This window comes from Cyprinus carpio, chromosome A2 (genome assembly GCF_018340385.1).
Source record: "Cyprinus carpio isolate SPL01 chromosome A2, ASM1834038v1, whole genome shotgun sequence".
In the NCBI taxonomy this organism is placed as follows: Eukaryota; Metazoa; Chordata; class Actinopteri; order Cypriniformes; family Cyprinidae; genus Cyprinus; species Cyprinus carpio.
The window spans coordinates 9,648,086-9,669,863 of record NC_056573.1 but is presented as its reverse complement, the minus strand read 5'-3'; the positions used below and the strand labels follow the sequence as shown (position 1 = coordinate 9,669,863).

Sequence of the window (21,778 nt, the reverse complement as noted above, 5' to 3'; positions counted from 1 at the left end):
TTGAAAAGAGTTGTGCTGCTTAATGTTTGTGGAAACCATGATACTTTTTTCAGGATTCTCTGATGAACAGAAAGTTCAAAAGAACAACATTTATATGAAATACACAAATGCAATCTTAAGAATGTCTTTTCTGTCATTTTTGATCAGTTTAATGCAACCTTGCTGAATAAAATGTAACTGATAGTTAATTCAGTAACTGAAGTAACTGATCCCACACAGTTGAATGGTATGAAGTGGGGACAAAAAGTCTGAGATCACCACTGAAAATGCTTGTATTCTGCTTTAAAAAAGCAAACTAAATCATTTCAACAATTTGTATTTAACAACTTATATTTTTCCATCTGGATAGTTGTTTTTGTTTCAATGAGCTGGAACATTGCTAAGTAAGTTGTTTGGTTATTGTGCATACCTGTAGACTGGTTAAGGTGCCCTGTACACATACAGTATGACGCTGACAACGCATATGAATTTATGTGTGTGTGTATGTGTGTTTTCTCCAGGCCAACACTACTTTTGAGGAGCTAGAGAGGTTGCAGAAAATTGGGAAGGTCTGGGAAGAGGTGGGACCACAGCTCTGGGAGTTCTTTCAGAACAGTGTCCAAATGAACATGATACGGGTAATGTATCTGTTTCTTTTCATCTCATACACACATGCACACACACCTCTCTTTGTCCCTTCACATGCCACATTATTCCAGTAATCTCCTGAATATACAATCCACTGTCCTCCTTTAGTCTCTGTGTAATCTCTTATGGGATTTCGATGTCATATTGTATTAACTGACATGATACAATATCTATAAGTGAATCCATTCTTAAATATTGTCTTTTGTATTTGTATACACTACAGTTCAAAAGAGAAATTTAATTCAGCAAGAATGCATTGCTTTGATCAAAAGTTACAGTAAAGACATGTATAATGTTACAACAGATTTACATTTCAAATAATCAAAGAATGCTAATAAATAAATAAATAAATAAATATATATATATATATATATATATATATATATATATATATATATATATATATATATATATATATATATATATATGCAGCACAACCATTTTCACAACTGTCTTTTGTTCCACTCCACTGCAGGACACACTTAGAAACCCCACAGTGATGGACTTTTTGGACAGGCGTCTTAAAGAAACACAGTTTTCCACCAAAGACATCCTTAACTTCCTGCACAATGGCCCAGAACAGGACAGATATATGAACATGACAGACTTTGACTGGAGAAACGTCTTCAGACTGGCTGATGATGCTATTCGGATGTTCAACCAGTACAGTGAGGTAAGAGCAATCGTCAATTCAGTTTAGCTTTAGCCAAAATTTATTAGAACAGAAAAAAAAAGGAAAAAAAGGCATTTATAAAAAATATACTTATAACCACTCAACCACATTTCCTTTAAAATCAAACCAGATAAAATTTTAGTAGTCAGAATGAGAAATAGGCAGTATTTTAATTAAATGATTTTAAAACAATTAAACAACTACACTACTTATTATTATTTCATCATTATTAATAAGCACAAAAAAAATAAATAAATAAATAAATTAAATAAAATGAATGAATGAATGAATGAATAGAGAGATAGAGAGAGTATTTTTTTGAGTATTTTTTTCTCAGATAATACAATATATCTTCACCTGTGTTAAAAATGCTGCCAAGTTGCCAACTATAGCCTATCACAGTTTTTGGCTAGATGCAAGTGAATCATATGGCATCCGGATGGATCCATAGGTGGAGTCTTAAAGGGTTAGTTCACCCAAAAATGAAAATTCTGTGTTTATTACTCACCCTTGTGTCGTTACACTCCTGTAAGACCTTCGTTCATCTTCTGAACACAAATGAAGATATTTTGATGAAATCCAAAAGCTTTCTGTCCCTCAGCCATGCAGCTTAACACATTTACACATTGAAGGTCCTGAATAGTAGAAAAGACAACAAGTAATCCATGTGACTCCAGAAGTTTAACCTCAACTTTATGAAGCGACATGAGTGCTTTGTTTAAAACAAAACAAAACAAAACAAAACAAAACAAAACAAAACAAAACAAAACAAAACAAAACAAAACAAAACAAAACAAAATTTACCACTTAATTTGTGAAAATATTTTCCAAACACATGGTACTCTTGTGAACAGTCACTCATGTGCGTTGTTGACAGGCGAGCCTTCTATCAAGTGAACTCAACACAAATTGTGATGCTCTCATGAATGCACAATGCAGATCAATATTTACATAAATAAAGTTGTAAATTATATATATATAATCACTCGCATTACTTAATAAAGCTTAAGTTAAAACACTGGAGTCACATGAAGTACTTTAACAATGTCTTTCTTACTGGGCTTTGAATGTGTAAGTTTCGTTGCTGCCTATAGAGGGAAAGAAAGCTCTTGGATTTCATCAAAAATATCTTCATTTGTGTTCAGAAGAGGAATGAAGGTCTTATGGGTGTGAAATGACATGAGGGTGAGTAATTAATGACAGAATTTATATTTTTGGGTGAACTAACCCTTTATTTCATCCAACCATGCAAACTGGCCAAGTATGTACTAAAATGCTATCAGATATTTCTCACTGACTGTTAACAGGACAGAAGGAAAAGCTGTACTGCTTTAGAACTTTGCTTGCTACTGTAGCTGACAAGTGAGGTTAGCTGATATTGAGGTCTCTACAGAGCAAAAGTGGGCGTTTCTGACTGTGGGTGTTTTCAAACTGATGGGTGTTTCAAAATGATGCAATAAAAATGATCTCCCTTAGCTAACCCCACCCCTAAACCTATCCGTCACTATGATGTCAGCCAGTCAGGTAACATGGTCGAAAACGCCCCTATGTTTTGACCTCGCCCACCGTTTTTGGTAATTCCCATTACTTTCCTGCAGAGACCTATAGTTGGGTTAGCTTGTCAGCTAAAGTAAGCTACTTGTTTCTGGACAAACTGAAATTTTTATAGGGGCTTTATGAAAGAATTTTCAAGTATTAATCACTTTTTATTGCCAATGTGGGGACAGCATGTAATGAAACTTAAAAAAATGAGAGCCTGCAGACTCATTTTCACATGAAGGACTTTTTTATGTGAAGGATGCTGGGAAAATCCAAGGGAAACTATCATAACAGTGTAATTTTAATTAACCACTTCTGTCAAAATGATGTTGGTGAATCACACTGAATGAACAATCATTTGCTCAACAGATTCGTTCAAAAAACTGATTCATTCTGAAACAAAACAGTCATAGATTGAGTTTGTAGTGAAAGCAGGGATGAAAAGAATTAAAGGAATGAAAGGAATATTATTTAGCACTGTAGTATAATAATATTAGCAAATATCATTACTGATCCATAAACAGAGTCAAAATTCATTAACATTCTATAACCTTGCCCTTAAAACATTCAGCTCTTCCAGATTTGGGGCTCCAGCCCTTTCAGCGAGGTCTAGCGATGCCCTCATGTACAGCATCTCCCTAAAAACCAGCCTAGCAGTTCCTCACATGATAGAATGAGGCTCTTTAGCTCTGAGTACCACAGCTCTCATTCTGCAGAGTGCTGATTGCTCTCAGCACATCACCACAAGAAAGACCACTTAGCACGGCTATATAGAGCCCACGGTGGCCAGATGGGTGAAAGGGAAAAGAACAAGCAAGCTGTCAACAGCATGCAGGCCCCTCTATTGTGCGGCTTTGATTAAGTGGGGAGTGGGTGGGAGAGCCACCCTTTGCCAGCACCGTGTTGTTTTTATGGACAGGGGGCTTCATTGAGAAACAAGAGGGGCAAATCACTCAGCTTCACTCTGTTACCTCACCTCCCCAGCCATGACCGGTCCTGTCCCATAAACTGGAGGCCTCTTCCCACAAATTGATTAGAGTGGGACGGCAATGGTGGGAGAGGTCTATCATAGAGAGACCCAGCCTCCCTATGTCTCCATCCGAGCGGCAAGCCTTCGTGCTTTACAAACAAACCTTGCCCATTTAGCCTATTAGCTGTTAGCTGTCACTGTTGAGCCCTGCTTAAATGTTACCTTAAAGAGTGCCTTTGAATGTAAGTGTTGTGTTTTTCAATTGAAATGTATTGAGAACATGTGAGTCCTGCAGGGGTTCTCATTGAATCTTTCCAATTATTTGTTTGTTCAGGACCTCTGGTGGCATTGTACATTGTTGTGAATGACTCCATTAGATATGGTGCTCATGAAGTAGGAGGCCTCTCGCCTCTAGTGCGATGGCATGTGATGTGAGAGCGAGCCGTTCACTCAGCTATTGTACCGCAATCCTCCAGTGAAGAGCCAACACAGACTCTGTGATTTTCCCATGTCATTGGAGCTCTTTGAGAATAAGAGGACTGCTATATGGATAACTGCTGCGGCTCTTGAAAGCATGACACACTTACATACCAATGTGCACCTACACATTATTATACAACATTATTAGTTCCAGTCCTTGAATTTGATTGGCCGCTGATTTAGTGCACTCTAGGCCGATTGTCATTCTATGCATTAGTAGTAGGGATTTTACAGTGACTCTTTCTGCAGCTGGTACACCAGTAGGTGGTGGCGGCAAGTGACTGTCTTTCATTCAGTGTTCAAAAACACTGATTTATTCAGGAGCTTAACAGTCATTCAGTCAACAGATTCATTCAAAAACACATATTCAATCAGGTGCAAAATAAAGGCTGTATGCAAAATCACTCCCTGTATCACTATACCCTACATTGCTACACTAATATAGTGCCCTGAAGTGAGCCAGAAGTGCTGTGGATTCCATCTCTTGATGAGCTTTGGTAATTCATGCATGGGTATACTCTAACTACTAGCTGTAAATTAGTTGTACACTCATTAGTGTGGTGCATTATGGGATCAAATGAGTGCACTCTATAATGTCCACTACGGTTTTGGACACACTCAAATCTGCAAATTGATTTTTAGTCAACTCAAATCATTTACCCAACAGATTAATTCAAAAACACTGATTCATGCAGAAACTAATCATTAATCTAACAGATTTGTTCAAAAACACAGATTCATTCAGGAGCTAAACAATCAAAAGAAACACTGATCCATTCAAATAAAAAACAATCAATCAAACTACAAAACAATCAAAAAACACACATATTTGCATAAAAAAATGAAATGATTATAAACGAAACAATAAAAAAAAACAACAGGTTTGTTCAAAACTGCTGATTCATTCAAGAATGAAACACCACTACTGTGTATTGCTCAGGGACATGCAACGATTCTCTTGCTGCTTTGTTTGGAATTATTTCAGATGGCAGAGCAAAAAATAGATTAACTGGTAATATCATGTCTAAAATGTAAGTTATTGATTATTAAATAATTGTTATTGAATGGTTTCTAAAAACAATTTCACATTTGCAGTTGTGCTGTTTATCTTAATATTCAGAACACCAGTGGGACAACAGCACTTGCTTGTTCAATTTTTGTTCACAAGCAATAAATAAATAAATAAATAAAAAATAATACTAATAGTAGTAATAGTACTTAAACACTAAATGAATAGTATTAAACTAAGATTTGTAACTCTCCCTGGATCGTTTGTTCATCTATGTATGACCCATTGTACTTTATATGGATGCCATGGCATAAAAAAACATACAGGATTCAACATTCAAACACATTATTTTCCATTTCCTCACATTTACACTATTGATTAATGTGATTTTTATATCTTATCAGTGTATAAGTCTGGATAAGTTTGTGGGTCACATGGATGAGAATCTGATGACCCATCAAGCTCTGCACCTGCTGGGGGAGAATAAGTTCTGGGCAGGTCTGGTCTTCATGGACATGTACCCCTGGAGCACAGAATTGCCCCGCCATGTCAAGTTTAAGATCCGAATGGACATTGATGCAGTGGAACGTACCAACAAAATCAAAGACAGGTGAGAGTTCATCCATAATTGTTTAGGTTGAAACCACCTCATTGTTCATCTGATCAAATACGGGTTGTTCCTTTTTATACTTTAGGACTGGGTGGTTCAAGAGACACAAATTAAGAGACCATTAAACTGCTGAAGCAAAGTAAACCTGAATCTATTTAATATGAATCTTATTCGCCAATTTTAAAGAAACCATTTTTGGCATTTAGTGGACATACTTAGCAAAATCATAAGTAAAACTGAATAATTAATATTTTTACGACTTTAGGGATGGTAAGCAAATGCTTAAATTGATCTCATCACATTAACTCTAATGTGATCAGGGTTAAGACATCATTGAAGGAACATTAGATTATAAGTTCATGTCTCATTTTTCAGAGTAAATGTTCTGATTCAAGTTTTATATAAAATTGATTGTGTAAGGAGAGAACAGAAGATCTTCTCTTAATTGTTCATGTAAGGCATTACTGCTCAACACACTATTGTTAGAGCAAGAGAAAGAGCAGGCACAATCACACATACATGGAGCTCCAGTGTGCTGTGCACTGCAAAGTGACACCACTCACTACTGAAAGTCTCTCTGGAGCACAAAACATGCCTGCAGGTGTTAGTCTGGTTAGATCTCACTGTAGCCATCATTCTGACAGAAGAAGACAAACAGCCAAGGATCGAATCACCCTGTGGGCCTGCAGATTCATTGTGTTTTCATTCTGCGGGCATAATGCAAAGTGCAGCCACTACAAACAAACAATGTGAATTGAATTACAAATTGTGATTTTGGCACTCCTATTGAAATAGTTTGGGCTCATTTGCCTCAAACATTTTCAGGCTTTTAGTATTGCAAAATGTCAGCTTTATTATAATTAAGCATACAAGAATCTTCTTGGCTTTGATTTCCTTGTGAGGCCTTCCCAGCAAACTAGGAGGTTGAAATTTCTATACATGTCATTTCAAACTAGCCCACTAACTCTCTCTAAAGTTTCATGGTGCTGGAAAATTCATATACTTGTATCTCACTAACCCCCTGAAAGAACCTGAAAATGCACATTTAGAGGCATGCAGTTGCATTGACCTTTATAGATGTCTTCCCAGTGATCTAGAAGAGTAAAATTTAAGTATGTTCATCGCAGAGCATCCCAATGACACTCTATAAAGTTTTCAATCCTTTGGAATAGTCTATGTTTTTTTGAATAGACTTGTGTGAGTAATGCAGAAATGTTGTATTTTATTGCTGGTTTAGGATTGAATTTTTTTTTTTTTGGTTTCACTTTATTTTGATGGTCCCTTTAACACAGGGTTTCTCAACACTGGCGCTCGAGATCCACTTTCCTGCAGAGTTTACCTACAACCTCGATCAAACTCACCTGCCAGGAACTTTCTAGTAATCCAGAAGACCTTGATTAGCCTGTTCAGGTGTGTTTGATTAGGGTTGAAGCTAAACTCTGCAGGAAAGTGGAGCTCGAGGGCCAGAGTTAAGAACCCCTACTTTAACGCATTCTGTTGACTATTAGTACTGTTGCACCTACATATCTACTAATTTTCATTAGTGTTAATAGAGTATTAGTAGATCGGTAGGGTTAGGGTTAGAATAAGTTGACGTATTTGCAAAGTTATTTAGTCTGTAGTCTGTTGGGAGACCATCACTATAAAGACTTAGCAGATACTAAGCAAACAATCTACTCATACTCTAATGAGAATTAGTTGACATGTAAGTGCAACATTACTTATTGCCAATAGAATGACCATAGAATAGACTATCAAAATAAAGTGTTATTTTTTTAATGCTTACCAAGGCTGCATTTACAGTAAAAGAGTAATACTGTGAAATGTTTTTTACAATTTAAAATAAATGTTTTCTATTTGAAAATTTAATTATTCCTGTGAGGGCAAAACTGAATTTCCAGTCTTTAGTGTCACATGATCCTTCAGAAATCATTCTAATATGCTGAATTTAGTGCTCAAGAAACATTTTGTGTTCTTTTTCTTTTTCTCATTTAAATATTTTTTAATTAGCACCAAAGAAAAGTTTCCTACTTTCCATTTCTCTTAGGTACTGGGACCCTGGCCCAAGGGCAGACCCTGTGGAGGACCATCGCTACATTTGGGGAGGTTTTGCTTACCTGCAGGACATGATTGAACACGGCATCCTCAAGTTACACACAGGTCATGACTGGCCTCTAGGTGTTTACCTGCAGCAGATGCCCTACCCCTGCTACGTGGATGACATGTGAGTGATGGATGAAATTATGTGGTCAAAAAGGTCTAACTGACCCTATTCTATATCATCAAACATACCTAAAGGGGTAGTTAACCCAAAAATTAAAATCTTGCCATCACTTACGCTCCTTTTGTTACAAACCTATATGACTTTCTTACTACTGCAAACACAAAATATACTTTAAAGAATGTTGGTTTCCAAACAATGTTGGTTCCCATTGCCTTCCACTATATTTTTTGACTATACAGTAGAAGTTGATGGGAGTTGATACTGTTTGATTGACAGTATCCTTTAAAATATCTTTTGTGATCCACTGAAGAAAGAAAGTAATACAGGTGAGTAAATGAAGACAGAACTTTTCATTTTTGGGCAGACAATCCTTAAGTCATTTTTAATGAAGTCAAGAAACTATCACATATTACTCCATTCACATTATTATCATCACATGGCATATGGTTCTTAATTAAACCTTGCAATTGCGCCAATGTCTAATGGATCTTGTTTGTTTTGTCCGATAGGTTCATGCTGACCCTAAACCGCTGTTTCCCCATCTTCATGGTGCTGGCCTGGATCTACTCAGTGTCCATGATGGTGAAGAGCATCGTGCTGGAGAAGGAGCTGAGGCTGAAGGAGATGCTGAAGGCCATGGGCGTCTCTAATAGAGTTATCTGGTACACCTGGTTCATTGACAGCTTCCTTATGATGGCTGCTAGCACTGCTCTGCTGACTGTCATAATCATGGTGAGGAAGACTGATGTACCATGTCATTTGAACTTTGTACCTCTGAGCCTTTGTCAGATTTGTCGCATTGTGACCTCTGCTGGATGTATGTTGTTAGTACATATATGTAGAGTCTCGGTCTCTCCTTCTCTCATTCCCCCTTTCTTCTTTTTCTCTGGAAAGTATTACTTGGACCATATCCTGTTTTTTGGCTTCTGTCTGCTCTTTCCTCATTACCTCATCAGTAGCAATACAAAGGAAGAGAGATGTGTGACGATAAAATTATTTACACTGTGAATAGATGAGTATCTTCATTTTTGTGTGTCTTTGTCCTCAGGTAGGCAAAGTGCTGAATTACAGTGATCCAATCATCCTGTTCCTGTTTCTCCTCACATTCACTGTGGCCACTATAATGCAGTGTTTCTTGATGAGTGTGTTCTTCAATAAGGCCAACTTGGCTGCGTCTTGCAGTGGCATCATCTACTTCACCCTCTACCTCCCTCACATCTTCTGTTTCGCCTGGCAGGACCGCATTACCAAGGAAATGAAGTTAGCTGTGGTGAGTCCACTATGCTGTTACACTTCTCTTCTGATTGATCCACTCTCAAACACCAGCATTCAAAGTCACTGAAAAGTTTTTATTTTAAATGAATAAATTTCATTTAAATTTCAATTAAATTTCAATATAATAAATAGCTCTTGTCTGTAGTTAATGTTTTGTGAAATGGTCCTCCTTTTCCAGAGCTTTCTGTCTCCAGTGGCCTTTGGTTTTGGGACAGAGTACCTGTCCCGCTATGAGGAGCAAGGCCTGGGGCTGCAGTGGGACAATATTCATACAAGTCCTCTAGAGGGTGATGAGTACTCCTTCTTCACTTCTATTCACATGATGCTATTGGATGCAGTTATCTATGCTTTTTTGGCATGGTATCTTGACAACGTCTTTCCAGGTTAGTTTCTCACAAAGCAGTGCACTGAATGTTGCTAACCTAAGAGAAAATATGCTTTTGAATATGTAAGAATGAGTGCTTACTTTTTCCATTGTCTTTTCAGGCCAGTATGGCATTGGTCGGCCCTTTTATTTCCCTCTACAGCCCTCATACTGGCTGAAGCCGACACCTCAACCCACACAGAATCCAGATTCAGGTATGGTTGATTGTTTACACCTGATATTAACATCCATCTAGCATGATTTGATCAGAAGTTGACAGCATTAAATACAGGTGTAAACAGGGCACACATTACATTCATTTTATGAACACATCTCCATATCTCTAGGCCCTGAGAAGCCTGTGGTAAATAGTGTGGAGAAGCAGGAGGATGTGGAGTATGGTGCCCTTTCACCGGACCACAGGGAATGCAATGGTTCCCGCAGCAGCAAACAATGCAAGCACAGGGAGAAAAGAGAGAGGATGGAGAAAGAGAGAGAGCGAGAGGAACAGCTAAAAATGCAGGAAGAGATTCAACAGGAGGAGATACAGCCTGTGCATGATGGTAAGGATGTCAGCTGGGTTGTGCATCATTTAGAAATTTGAATTGAGAATCTCTTTTAAATTTCAAAGAGAAATTTTAAATGTAATGCAGATTTATTTTATTTTTTTCTAATTTATTATATATATATATATATATATATATATATATATATATATATATATATATATATATATACAGTACAGACCAAAAGTTTGGAAACATTACTATTTTTAATGTTTTTGAAAGAAGTTTCTTCTGCTCATCAAGCCTGCATTTATTTGATCAAAAATACAGAAAGAAATGTAATATTGTGATATATTATTACAATTAAAAATAATTGTTTTTAAATTTATTATACTTTAAATTATCATTTATTTCTGTGATGCAAAGCTGAATTTTTAGGATCATTATCACATGATCCTTTAGAAATCATTCTAATATGATGATTCATTATCAAAGTTGGAAACAGTTCTGCTGCTTAATATTTTTTTCAGAACATGTGGTACTTTTTTAGGATACTTTGATGAATAAAAAGTAAAAAAAAAAAAAAGAAAAAAAAAAGAATGTATGTTTTTAAAATATAAATATTTTATAATAACAATATACACTACTGGTCAGTAATTTGGGGTCAGTAATTTTTTTTTCTTTCTTTTTTTTAAATAAAATCTATACTTTTATTCAGCAAGGATGTGTTAAATTGATAAAAAGTGATAGTAAAGAAAATATATTATTAGAATATATATTATTAGAATTATTTTTTTTTATTTTGAATAAATGCAGTTCTTTTTAACCTTTTATTCATCAAATATATTATACAGCAGAACTGTTTCCAACACTCATAATAAATCAGAATATTAGAATGATTTCTAAATGATCATGTGATAGACTGGATGTTACATGTGACTGGAGTAATGATGCTGTAAGGCATAGAATAAACTATTTTTTTAATTATTCAAATAGAAACAAAAACATTAAAAAATATTTCACAATATTACTGTTTTTTCTGTATTTTTGATCAAATAAATGCAGGCTTGATGAGCAGAAGAAACTTTTTTCAAAAACATTAAAAATAGTAATGTTTCCAAACTTTTGGTCTGTACTGTATATATATATATATATATATACACCTATGAACCTGAGCCTGTTATGTTATCAGTTGTCTGTCTGGTTTATTGTCCGTGTGGGTATTTTCCTGCAGGGAATCCATTCTTTGAGCCGGAGCCGGAGGGTCTTATAATGGGAGTGTCAGTGCAAGACTTGGTGAAGGTATATTCTAAGTCCTCAAGACCTGCAGTGGACTGTTTCAACATGAACTTCTATGAGGGCCAGATCACTTCTTTCCTGGGTCACAATGGGGCAGGAAAGACCACCACCTTGTGCGTCCTTACCTTCTCTTTATCCTGTGATATCAATGATATGAAATCCTTTCTATTTTGTGTCATTTGGACTTATTTCTCACATGTGTACTTGCACTGTTGCAGGTCTATATTGACCGGAATGTTTCCGCCCACCTCTGGAACGGCTTACATATATGGGAAGGACATTCGTACAGAAATGGATGCCATACGACAATCGTTGGGCATGTGCCCACAGTACAACATCCTCTTCCACCAGTGAGTTCTCTTGCTTTGCATATGAACGTAATGTTGTAAATTCTCCAGTCTGGTTGCCTCAAATATATTTATTTTATTTCACTCAGCCTGACAGTAGAGGAGCATATTCTCTTCTACTCTCTGCTGAAGGGACGTGACCGCAAGGATGCCGAGCAGGAGGTTGAGAACATGCTGGAAGACCTGGGACTGCCCCATAAACGAGATGAGGAAGCACAGAACCTCTCTGGTGGGCCTGTTTTGTGTAATAACTGTGCCCATATGTTTTAAATGACAATGTTAATTTCCGAGACAACAATAGCACAAGTCAACAGTGCTGTAATTATCATGCTGCTTTATCCTGCTGTATGTAACTGTTTGTTTGTGGGAAAGTGAACATCAGGCACTAAGGTTTATCAAGGCAGTGTTGTGTTTTGACTCTCTCTATAGGGGGTATGCAGAGAAAGTTGTCTGTGGCTATGGCTTTTGTGGGTGGTTCTAAGGTGGTGATACTGGATGAGCCAACATCAGGAGTGGATCCATATTCCAGACGCTCTATTTGGGACCTGCTACTCAAGTACCGCACAGGTACTGCCACCTTCTGGCCAAAGAAACCACTACAGGATTAAAAAAAACAATCACTGCAGAGACTTTAGACTGTATAGCTGCTCATGCAATAAGATACCAAACTTATCCACAAGTTGTGAAATATCTGTATCATTCTCTTGCACTCTCATCCAGGACGCACAGTAATACTGTCCACTCACCACATGGACGAGGCAGACCTGTTGAGTGACAGAGTGGCCATCATCTCTAAAGGGAAACTACACTGCAGTGGCTCTCCTCTCTTCCTGAAGAATTGCTTTGGAGTGGGTTTCTACCTCACACTGGTGCGTCGCATGAAGGACCAGCGCAAAAAAGAGGTGAGAGAGACTTCTGTAAAAGGTCACCATGATACCATTGTTAATGTAGCACACAGACAACACTGAATTTTGGTGTTTATATGGACACATAGTTTTCCACATAACTTATACTGCAGATATGATTCGTATCTCAAAACTTGATACACCACATTTACTATTTTCACTTAGTGAATGATAAAAAAACAACAACAACAACAACACCATAAACTTTGAAAAAGGAAATAAGACTCTCTGGGAACTAAATACCTCCCTGGCAACCATGGAAAACACCCTTGCAACTGAATAGAAACACATTAAAATTGCCATGAAACGGACATGATCATCTTTTCTTCCCCGTTGTCCTATTACAATGTACATCCAAGTGAAATTATTTCTCAAACAAAAGCAAAAAAATGTGCACAGATAGATCTATAATAAATCTATGATAAATTTATAATAATTTTATAATAAATATTGCAACATTCCATAAAAATATGGGGTAGGGTTATATGTTAATTTAGATTTTATGTTCTATTCTATATTTAATTCTACAGTATACATCTTTTTTTTTTGTATTTTATTCTTATATTTGTATTGTTTACTTTTATTTCATTCTTTCATACCTATATTTATGTATATTTTCATCTGTATTGTATTCTTTAATAATTGCATTGTCCATGGAGTGGACCTGACTCACATTTCACTGCTGGTTATATACGCTCTATATAATCATGTATGTGATGAATAAAAATCTTGAATCTTGAATCTTGAATCTTGAATTTTATGGTGTTTTCAAAGCTCCTCGAAACAGCTTAGCAACTGCATAGTTTTCAATTGGCAAACACTATTCACATTTTCTTCCAAAAATGTAAAACTCCATTAGGTCTATCTAATACAAGAAGAGGCAAACCCCCAAAAATATCATTTAAAAGCTTGGACTGTGGTTCTTAAGAATAATTTGACAGTGTCCTATAAGAATTCTTTGGCTATGCTCCTCAGAATGAGTGTGACTGTGCGTCTCAGTGTTCCTGCACCTGCTCCACCTGCACCAGATGTAAAGAGGAGAGTCAGGCATTTCAGCCTGAGAGAATACTAGATGGTCAGTATACTAACAACTCAAAACATATACTGAATTAACAGTCTCTTTAGTCTCATTTTTTATTATTATTTATCTCTCTACACAGGGAACGTTGAAAGCATCACTACTTTGATTCATCACCATGTACCTGAGGCAAAACTGATTGAAATGATCGGTCAGGAAATGACATATTTGCTGCCAAATAAGGGTTTTAAATATCGTGCTTACGCCAGCCTTTTCCGTGAACTGGAGGAAACGTTGGGTGACATGGGCCTCAGTAGCTTTGGCATATCTGACACATCACTAGAGGAGGTTGGACATCATTTCATGCATTATGCTAGCAACCATCACTATCAGCGATACCTGTCAATAGACTTTATATTTATACAGCTGTAATGTTTGTGTTAGTCATTTATGGATATTAGCACTATGTATGTGTTTTTAATGTAAGTTTGAATCAGTTGCAGTTAGTATTTGACCAGTGTTGTTGTTAACTAACACTATTAACTATTATAAATGTGTGTTGTTGTTTTTTTTTAAATTAAGCTGTAATTATAAATATTAGCTATATTCATATTACAAATATTAGATGAATATTAAGAGATGAAACTTAAATTTAAAAAACAATGTTCCTTTGACAACTAGGTGAAATACAATTGTTGAATAAGTTCAAATACTAACATTTAAAAACTGAAATAAAAATAAAATAAAGCTAAATTTAAAAATGTACAAAAATACACATAACAAAATTACTAACATTTAAACATTTTAAAAAAGCTAATTCTAAACAGTAATAAATACTATGACAGTATATAAATAATACAAAAACAATACTGTTTGTTACTGTGCAGAGTTGTATAGATAAGTGTGTGTACTCACTGATGTTTTAAGAAACTGTGTTGTGTATATCTAGATCTTTCTGAAAGTTACAGCAGATGGAGAGGCAGCTAACAGCTCTGTTACACCAGGTGAATATCCTCATATTACCTATATTTGCAGTCATAATTATAGAGATGTAATGTGTCTCATAAGTCAAATTTTTTATTATTATTTTTTTATCCTGTATTTTTATTAAATCAGTAGTTTATAACACTGTTTGACTGTGTGGTCGCCTACCCCCTCAGAGCAATGGATGCTACAACAGAGGAAAAATGGCAATGGTTTCTTGAGAGACAATGAGGCTGCGAGTAATGTTGAAGGTGAATTGAGATCCCAGATCTCAGCTTTGCTTAGCACTCATGCTAAGAAGCTAACAGGGCTCTGTGAAGGAATTGATTTTTGAGGTGCCATGCTTTTTGTAGAGCTAAAGCTTCTTGAGATTTAGTAGCCTTTGGCAGATACCAGACCAGCCTAGACTAGTCAGCCTAGACTAGGTCCAGGCTGGGTCGTGCTGATTAGTGCTAGTGCACCAGTCAAATGGTTCCTGGTTAAGATAGTAAAGTAATCTTGCTTGTTAAAAAAAGAAAGAAAGAAAATAAAGAATGCTGTCTTGCTGGTTTTAAGTTTGCACCAGGTGAGGACAAACCAGCAGCCAAAATACAATGCTGTTGACCAGCCACAACAGGTCTAATAAGATTACATCCAAATCTGGTCTGGTTTACAGATGCTAATGGTGTTGGGAGCCCACTGGAGTCTGACAACAGTGCTGGCAGAGCCTCAAGGCAGGTTAAAGGCTTTAGTCTGGTACTGAAGCAGTTCCACGCTCTTCTGGTTAAGAGATTTCACCATGCCACACGCAGCCACAAAGATTTTCTTGCACAGGTAAGGTGACGTTTGCATGTGAACACTGTTCATTCATGTTAAATGGATAGTTAAAAAAAAAAAAAAAAGATCATTCTGTCATCATTTACCCACCCAAACCTGAATGACTTTGTCTCTTCTTTCTTGAACATTTTTGTAGATTGTTTTGCCAGCCAGTTTTGTCCTTATTGCTTTGGTCTTCACTATGATTGTCCCACCATTTGGAGAGTATCCCAGTCTGACCCTCACTCCGTGGATGTATGGACAGCAGTTTACCTTCATCAGGTAAGAGCTGTTCTCAGAATCCGACTCATAAACTTTATGTAGTGGTCTGTATGTTATCATGGGATATGTGACTGAAATGTTTACTGCTCTTCTGTGTCTCAGTAATGAGCAGCCATCACATCCAACGATGAGGCACTTCATACAGACGTTGCTGAAGGGGCCTGGCATGGGAACTCGCTGTATGGCAAATCAGTCTTTGGAGTGAGTTTTTTAACCTGTACTTCTTGGCTTCAACTCAACTGTAATGTGATATTGTGTTGGAGCAGGTTGGTTTAGTTTATAGCTAAGCACTCTTTATTGACAGATTTTAAATAGTAGGCAGACACTGTTGGACACTTGTATATGTGAATATGTGTGCACAGGAGCCTCTTCACCTGCCTAAACACAACTTCAGATTGGGAAGTTCCTCCAGTTTCTCCTGAGATCAAAAACATCTTGTCGAGTCCAGAGTGGAATATAAGAAACCCCTCCCCTTCCTGTGAGTGCAGCACTAATACAAAGCTCACCATGCTGCCCATCTGCCCAGACGGAGCTGGAGGATTGCCGCCACGCCAGGTCAGGATCTAAGATGGAACTGGAATAATTTAATAGTGATTATGAAGATCGGGGAAGTGGGTTTAGTGATATGTTTTATTGCTCTGATGTAGAGAAAAGAGCCAACAGGGGACATTTTGCTCGACATGACAGACAAAAACATCTCTGACTACTTAGTGAAGACTTACCCCAAACTCATCAAGACCAGGTGAGCTGTTATAAATGTTACAATGTGTTAGCAGTATTACTGTTCATTTCATTTTGTATAATGACTGCTGTTTTTCCTCATGTGTAGCTTGAAGAGCAAATACTGGGTGAATGAACAAAGGTAAGGTTTCTGTCTAAAGAAAAAAAAAACATTAAATTGTATCCTAAAATGTTTATTCAGTGTCATATTACACATTTATAGACATGTTATACATCTCTATTTACAGCCTGTAACAAAAATACACTAGGTTAAAATGATGTTTGATTAAATCCTGTTTTGTTTTTGTTTTTTCCACAGGTATGGTGGACTCTCTGTTGGTGGACAACTGCCAATTCTTGATGTTGACCCTGAGGAGATTCAGGCCATTTTTTCCCAGCTTGGACAGATGATGAATATTACAGGGGTATGATATTGTGTATACTTCACATAAACAAGCATGAGATTTTAATGGGAGTACTTTCTACTCTGCTCACATAACATATACTGTTTAATAATTTATTATCTTATCCTTAGGGCCCCTATTCAAAAGCAGCTATGAATGAATTAGGAACTTTCTTGCATTACATGGAGAGTGAGTACAATGTTAAGGTATGTTAAACCACCTATTTAACAATACAATGTGCCAAACTGTATTTTGGACTCAAGCATGTCTTAAAAATGTCTAAATGTTATTGCATTATATAATGAACTTTCAAATTCTTAATATTCTCTCCAGTTTTTTTCCAATAACATTTTGCTCCCTTATTACAGGTGTGGTATAACAACAAAGGCTGGCACGCCATGGTCTCCTTCATGAACATTGCAAACAATGCCATTCTCCGTGCTTTCCTGCCACCTCATGCCCATCCATCAGAATACGGCATTACTGCCATCAACCACCCGCTCAACCTCACCAAAGAGCAGCTGTCAGAGGTCACTGTGTGAGTGTCAGTTGTCACATAGAAATGTTTTTGACTGATAGGCTGTTTACACAGTCCATTTTGGATGTCCAACAATTGTCAGTCGATCACTGTACATAAAGTTCCATTATGTAAAAAATATGACGTTCAGTTAATGTTGGTGGACACTCAAAATTTACATTCAAAAGTTTGGGGATTTTTTTGAAAGGAGTCTGTTATGATCACCAAAGCTGCATTTATTTAATCAAAAATACAATCAAAATAGTAATTTTAATAAATATTATTAAAATTTATTTTTATATATAATTTTACTGTTTTTATGTTTTAAAATATATTTTTTTCCTGTGTTGAGGAAGCTAATTTTTCAGCAGCCATTTCTCCAGTCTTCAGTGTCACATGATCCTTCAGAAATCATTCTAATGTTCTTATTTGCTGCTCAAGAAACCAAAAATTTGGAAACCAAAATATTAAGCAGCACTGTATGTGTATTGTGTATTTTTTTTTTCAGCATACTTTGATGAATAAAATGAACAGCTTTTATTTGAAATATTTTTTGGCAACATTATAAATATCTTTATTGTCATTTTTTATTAAATTAATGCATCCTTCCTGAATAAAAGTATTAATTTATATTTTTTTAATATTTATTTAATTTATATATATTTATATTTATTATTTATATATATAAATCTTACTGACCCCAAACTTTTAAACAGTAAAGTATTCAGGAGTCAGGAAATCAGAAACCCTGAAATCTGATACACATCGTTTCAAGTGTTTTCATATAAATACAGAACAACTGTATGGATAATGTTTGTTATGAAAAAAAAGTATACAATCTTCTGTTGTGTAGTAAAATGCTGCTTTTCCTATTGGACAGTCTCACCACATCAGTGGATGCAGTGGTGGCCATCTGCGTCATCTTTGCCATGTCCTTCATCCCAGCCAGCTTCGTCCTCTACCTCATTCAGGAGCGTGTCACCAAGGCCAAACATTTGCAGTTTGTTAGTGGAGTCAGCCCTCTGGTGTACTGGGTTGCTAACTTTTTCTGGGACATGGTGAGATTCATCAGCGTTGTATGTTAACACAGGACTGTTAAGGACAGTTCTGTAAAATGTCAGTTGTTAGTCATTGCAAAATGTTTTTGGATTATGGCTTGATTGCTCACATCCCTTTTGTATGTCTGTGCCAGATAAACTACTCGGTCAGCACAGCAATGGTTGTGGGCATTTTTGTGGGTTTTGATAAGAAATGCTACACATCACCAACCAATCTGCCGGCACTGGTCGCTTTGCTTTGTCTCTATGGGTCAGTCAGCAGCTTATGTAGGTTCAGACTCATTTGAAGTAAATCAGCTAAGCTCAACAATGACTTTTCTTTTATTCTTCTCTATGCAGGTGGTCAGTGACCCCCATGATGTACCCCATGTCCTACATGTTCAATGTCCCCAGCACGGCATATGTGTCCCTCTCCTGCATCAACCTTTTCATTGGTATCAACAGTAGTGCCATCACCTTCGTCTTAGAGCTCTTTGAGAACAACAGGGTATTTTTTCATCTTTTTTTGTGTCTGTTTTCATTATAATTTAGTACTTTTTAGTTTTAGTACTACTTTAAAGTTATACAAAAGAACCTTTTGCTTAAAAATCCTTGTTTACAGATAAAATAACAATTTTATGGTTTCTTATTTTGTAATAATTGCTTGTGTTTTATCTTCACAAACGCTTCAGTCTCTGCTAATGTTTAATGAGGTGTTGAAGAAGGTGTTACTGGTCTTCCCTCACTTCTGTCTCGGCCGAGGTCTCATTGATATGGCCATGAACCAGGCCGTGACTGACGTCTATGCCAGATTTGGTAAGTTTATCTATTAACAAAACATAATAATGATACATCAGTTGTTGTCGTGCCCATTCAAATTGACATCATGTACCCCCCCACCCCCCACAGATTTTTTAAAGTGGATTTGAATGCAATTCTTCAAAAAATAATCCAGTGCATCCTTGAAAATTAAGCATCTAGGTAAAAAAAGTGCATGTCTAAAATCATATATCATATCATATCATATCATATCATATCATATCATATCATATCATATCATATCATATCATATCATATCACGTTATATTATTCTCACTAAGGCATTTATTTGATCAGTAATAAAGTAAAAACATTAATATAGTGAAGTATCATTACAATTTGAAATAACTTTTTGCTATTTGAATAGATTTTAAAATGTCATTCATTCCTGTCATGCAAAGCTGAATTTTTAGCAGCCATTACTCCAGTCTTCAGTCACATGATCCTTCAGAAATATTTTTTTAGGATTATTTGATGTTTTGAACGTTCAAAAGAGTAGTATTTGAAACAGTAAAGACTTTTGCAACCATTGTCACTTTTGATTATATGTGTCCTTGCTGTAATATAAGTATTAATATCTAAAAAAAAATCTGGTAACAATTTACTTACAGCCTTGATTTTTTAATATATTATAAAGGTATTCATAATGTATGTTACAATGCATTATATATTTTCATAAATAATTGTAACCAAAGTTAAAATGTGTTATAATATTTGAAGTTTTGTTTGTCATGTGTTTTACTGCATTATACTTTCTAAAGGTGTAACAATGAACAGAAAATTATTATAATGTATTGTAACTGGTTACAATTATTCATGAGATCATTCAATGCGTTATAAAGTGCATTACAAGGCATATTTAATGCATTAAAACTACTTTTATAATACATTATATATAAAGGCTTAAACCAAAATTTCACCAGAAATCTTATTGACCCCAAACTTTTACACCATAGTGTATATTAATATTAAACAAAAATTGCTAGCACTGCTGATATGGAGAACTATAGTATCAAGTGAGCCAGAACTGCCAGTGGCAACTCCTCAAAAATACAATTGCATGATGCTACTGCCCTAAAAATAGGTTGTGTTTTGACACAGGGGAGGAGTTTTCTATGGATCCATTCAGATGGAACTTTGTGGGGAAGAATCTTTTCTGTATGGCTGTGGAGGGTTTTGTCTATTTCATCTTTAATCTGCTCATCCAGTACAATTTTTTTCTTGATCACTGGTGAGGACAAAAAGACATTATTCATATGCTCTGAGATTGCTCAGTTTCATGTCATTTATGTCCGGATTTTTACTCTACAGCTGCAAAAAAAAAAAAAAAAAAAAAAAAAAAAAAACCAATATTAAAAAAGTTAGCTTTAAAATTGGATCTGTTTAATATTACTTTACTTTGTGTTTACTATAGCTATACTGTGTCTTAAAACACATGATGGTAACTATTCTTTTTGTCTATTATTTGTGTAGGGCATCAGACTATAGGAAGAATCCAGTTAAAGATGAAGATGATGATGTAGCTCAGGAGAGAGAGCGCATTTACAAAGGAGGAAACAAGAATGACATCCTTCTGATCCGAGACTTGTCAAAAGTAAGTGACCAGACCGAGTGACTAAGATATAAAACTTCCATTTTATATTTTGTAAGCTATGTCAGAGTTAAATTTGTAGCGTTTTGAATTATTGCTATTATCATGCTTATTCAAGTGTGCGGTCTAATCTTAGACATACAGGCGCAGAAAACGACCGGCAGCCCACATAACAAAAAAAAAAAAAAAAAAAAAAGAGGTATCAAAAAAAAAAAAAAAAAAAAAAAAAACTTTCCTGTGTATCATTTGTAAGCCATACTGTTGCTCCTTCAACTGAAATGAATGACTGACCAGTAATGTGCCAATCAACTTAAATGTTTTCTGCAGTGCTTTGGGCTTCTTGGTGTAAATGGTGCAGGTAAAACCACAACCTTTAAAATGTTGACCGGAGACACAGATGTGACATCAGGAGAGGCGGCAGTAGCTGGAAACAGGTAATATACAAACTATGAAGAGTTGTGTGCATTTACATTAATGCAAATTCTAAACATGAACTGTGCTTTTCTTTAGTATTCTCACCAATATCCTGGATGTGCACCAGAATATGGGCTACTGTCCCCAGTTTGATGCCATAGACGAGCTTCTGACGGGAAGGGAGCACCTGTACCTGTACGCCCGTCTCCGCGGGATCCCTGAATCTGAGATTAGCAGAGTAAGTCTCACAGCTGGACCCCTCATTCACATTTGTCAAAGAAATTTTCAAAATTACTTAAAGAAATAGTTCACTCTAAAATGAAATTTTACTGAAAATGTACTCACCCTCAGGCCGTCTAAGATGTTTGT

General features: G+C 36.1%; 1 protein-coding gene across 1 annotated transcript in view; it reads left to right on the top strand.

Moving 5' to 3' along the window:
* LOC109063969 (retinal-specific phospholipid-transporting ATPase ABCA4-like) overlaps positions 1–21,778 on the top strand; it is a 38,278-nt gene that overhangs the window by 12,674 nt on the left and 3,826 nt on the right. The window contains exons 11-46 of the mRNA XM_042714339.1: positions 501–617; positions 1,103–1,300; positions 5,703–5,908; positions 7,956–8,132; positions 8,642–8,864; positions 9,181–9,402; positions 9,586–9,790; positions 9,894–9,986; positions 10,119–10,334; positions 11,512–11,689; positions 11,795–11,926; positions 12,013–12,152; positions 12,353–12,490; positions 12,644–12,825; positions 13,804–13,903; positions 13,989–14,194; positions 14,796–14,850; positions 15,007–15,081; positions 15,486–15,643; positions 15,783–15,907; positions 16,010–16,108; positions 16,270–16,462; positions 16,555–16,649; positions 16,737–16,769; positions 16,947–17,052; positions 17,163–17,237; positions 17,400–17,569; positions 18,429–18,606; positions 18,741–18,856; positions 18,946–19,093; positions 19,278–19,401; positions 20,506–20,635; positions 20,878–20,998; positions 21,132–21,173; positions 21,293–21,429; positions 21,506–21,647. Coding sequence (XP_042570273.1) covers positions 501–617; positions 1,103–1,300; positions 5,703–5,908; positions 7,956–8,132; positions 8,642–8,864; positions 9,181–9,402; positions 9,586–9,790; positions 9,894–9,986; positions 10,119–10,334; positions 11,512–11,689; positions 11,795–11,926; positions 12,013–12,152; positions 12,353–12,490; positions 12,644–12,825; positions 13,804–13,903; positions 13,989–14,194; positions 14,796–14,850; positions 15,007–15,081; positions 15,486–15,643; positions 15,783–15,907; positions 16,010–16,108; positions 16,270–16,462; positions 16,555–16,649; positions 16,737–16,769; positions 16,947–17,052; positions 17,163–17,237; positions 17,400–17,569; positions 18,429–18,606; positions 18,741–18,856; positions 18,946–19,093; positions 19,278–19,401; positions 20,506–20,635; positions 20,878–20,998; positions 21,132–21,173; positions 21,293–21,429; positions 21,506–21,647 — 5,055 coding nt within the window. The remainder of the gene's footprint in view (positions 1–500; positions 618–1,102; positions 1,301–5,702; positions 5,909–7,955; positions 8,133–8,641; positions 8,865–9,180; positions 9,403–9,585; positions 9,791–9,893; positions 9,987–10,118; positions 10,335–11,511; positions 11,690–11,794; positions 11,927–12,012; positions 12,153–12,352; positions 12,491–12,643; positions 12,826–13,803; positions 13,904–13,988; positions 14,195–14,795; positions 14,851–15,006; positions 15,082–15,485; positions 15,644–15,782; positions 15,908–16,009; positions 16,109–16,269; positions 16,463–16,554; positions 16,650–16,736; positions 16,770–16,946; positions 17,053–17,162; positions 17,238–17,399; positions 17,570–18,428; positions 18,607–18,740; positions 18,857–18,945; positions 19,094–19,277; positions 19,402–20,505; positions 20,636–20,877; positions 20,999–21,131; positions 21,174–21,292; positions 21,430–21,505; positions 21,648–21,778) is intronic.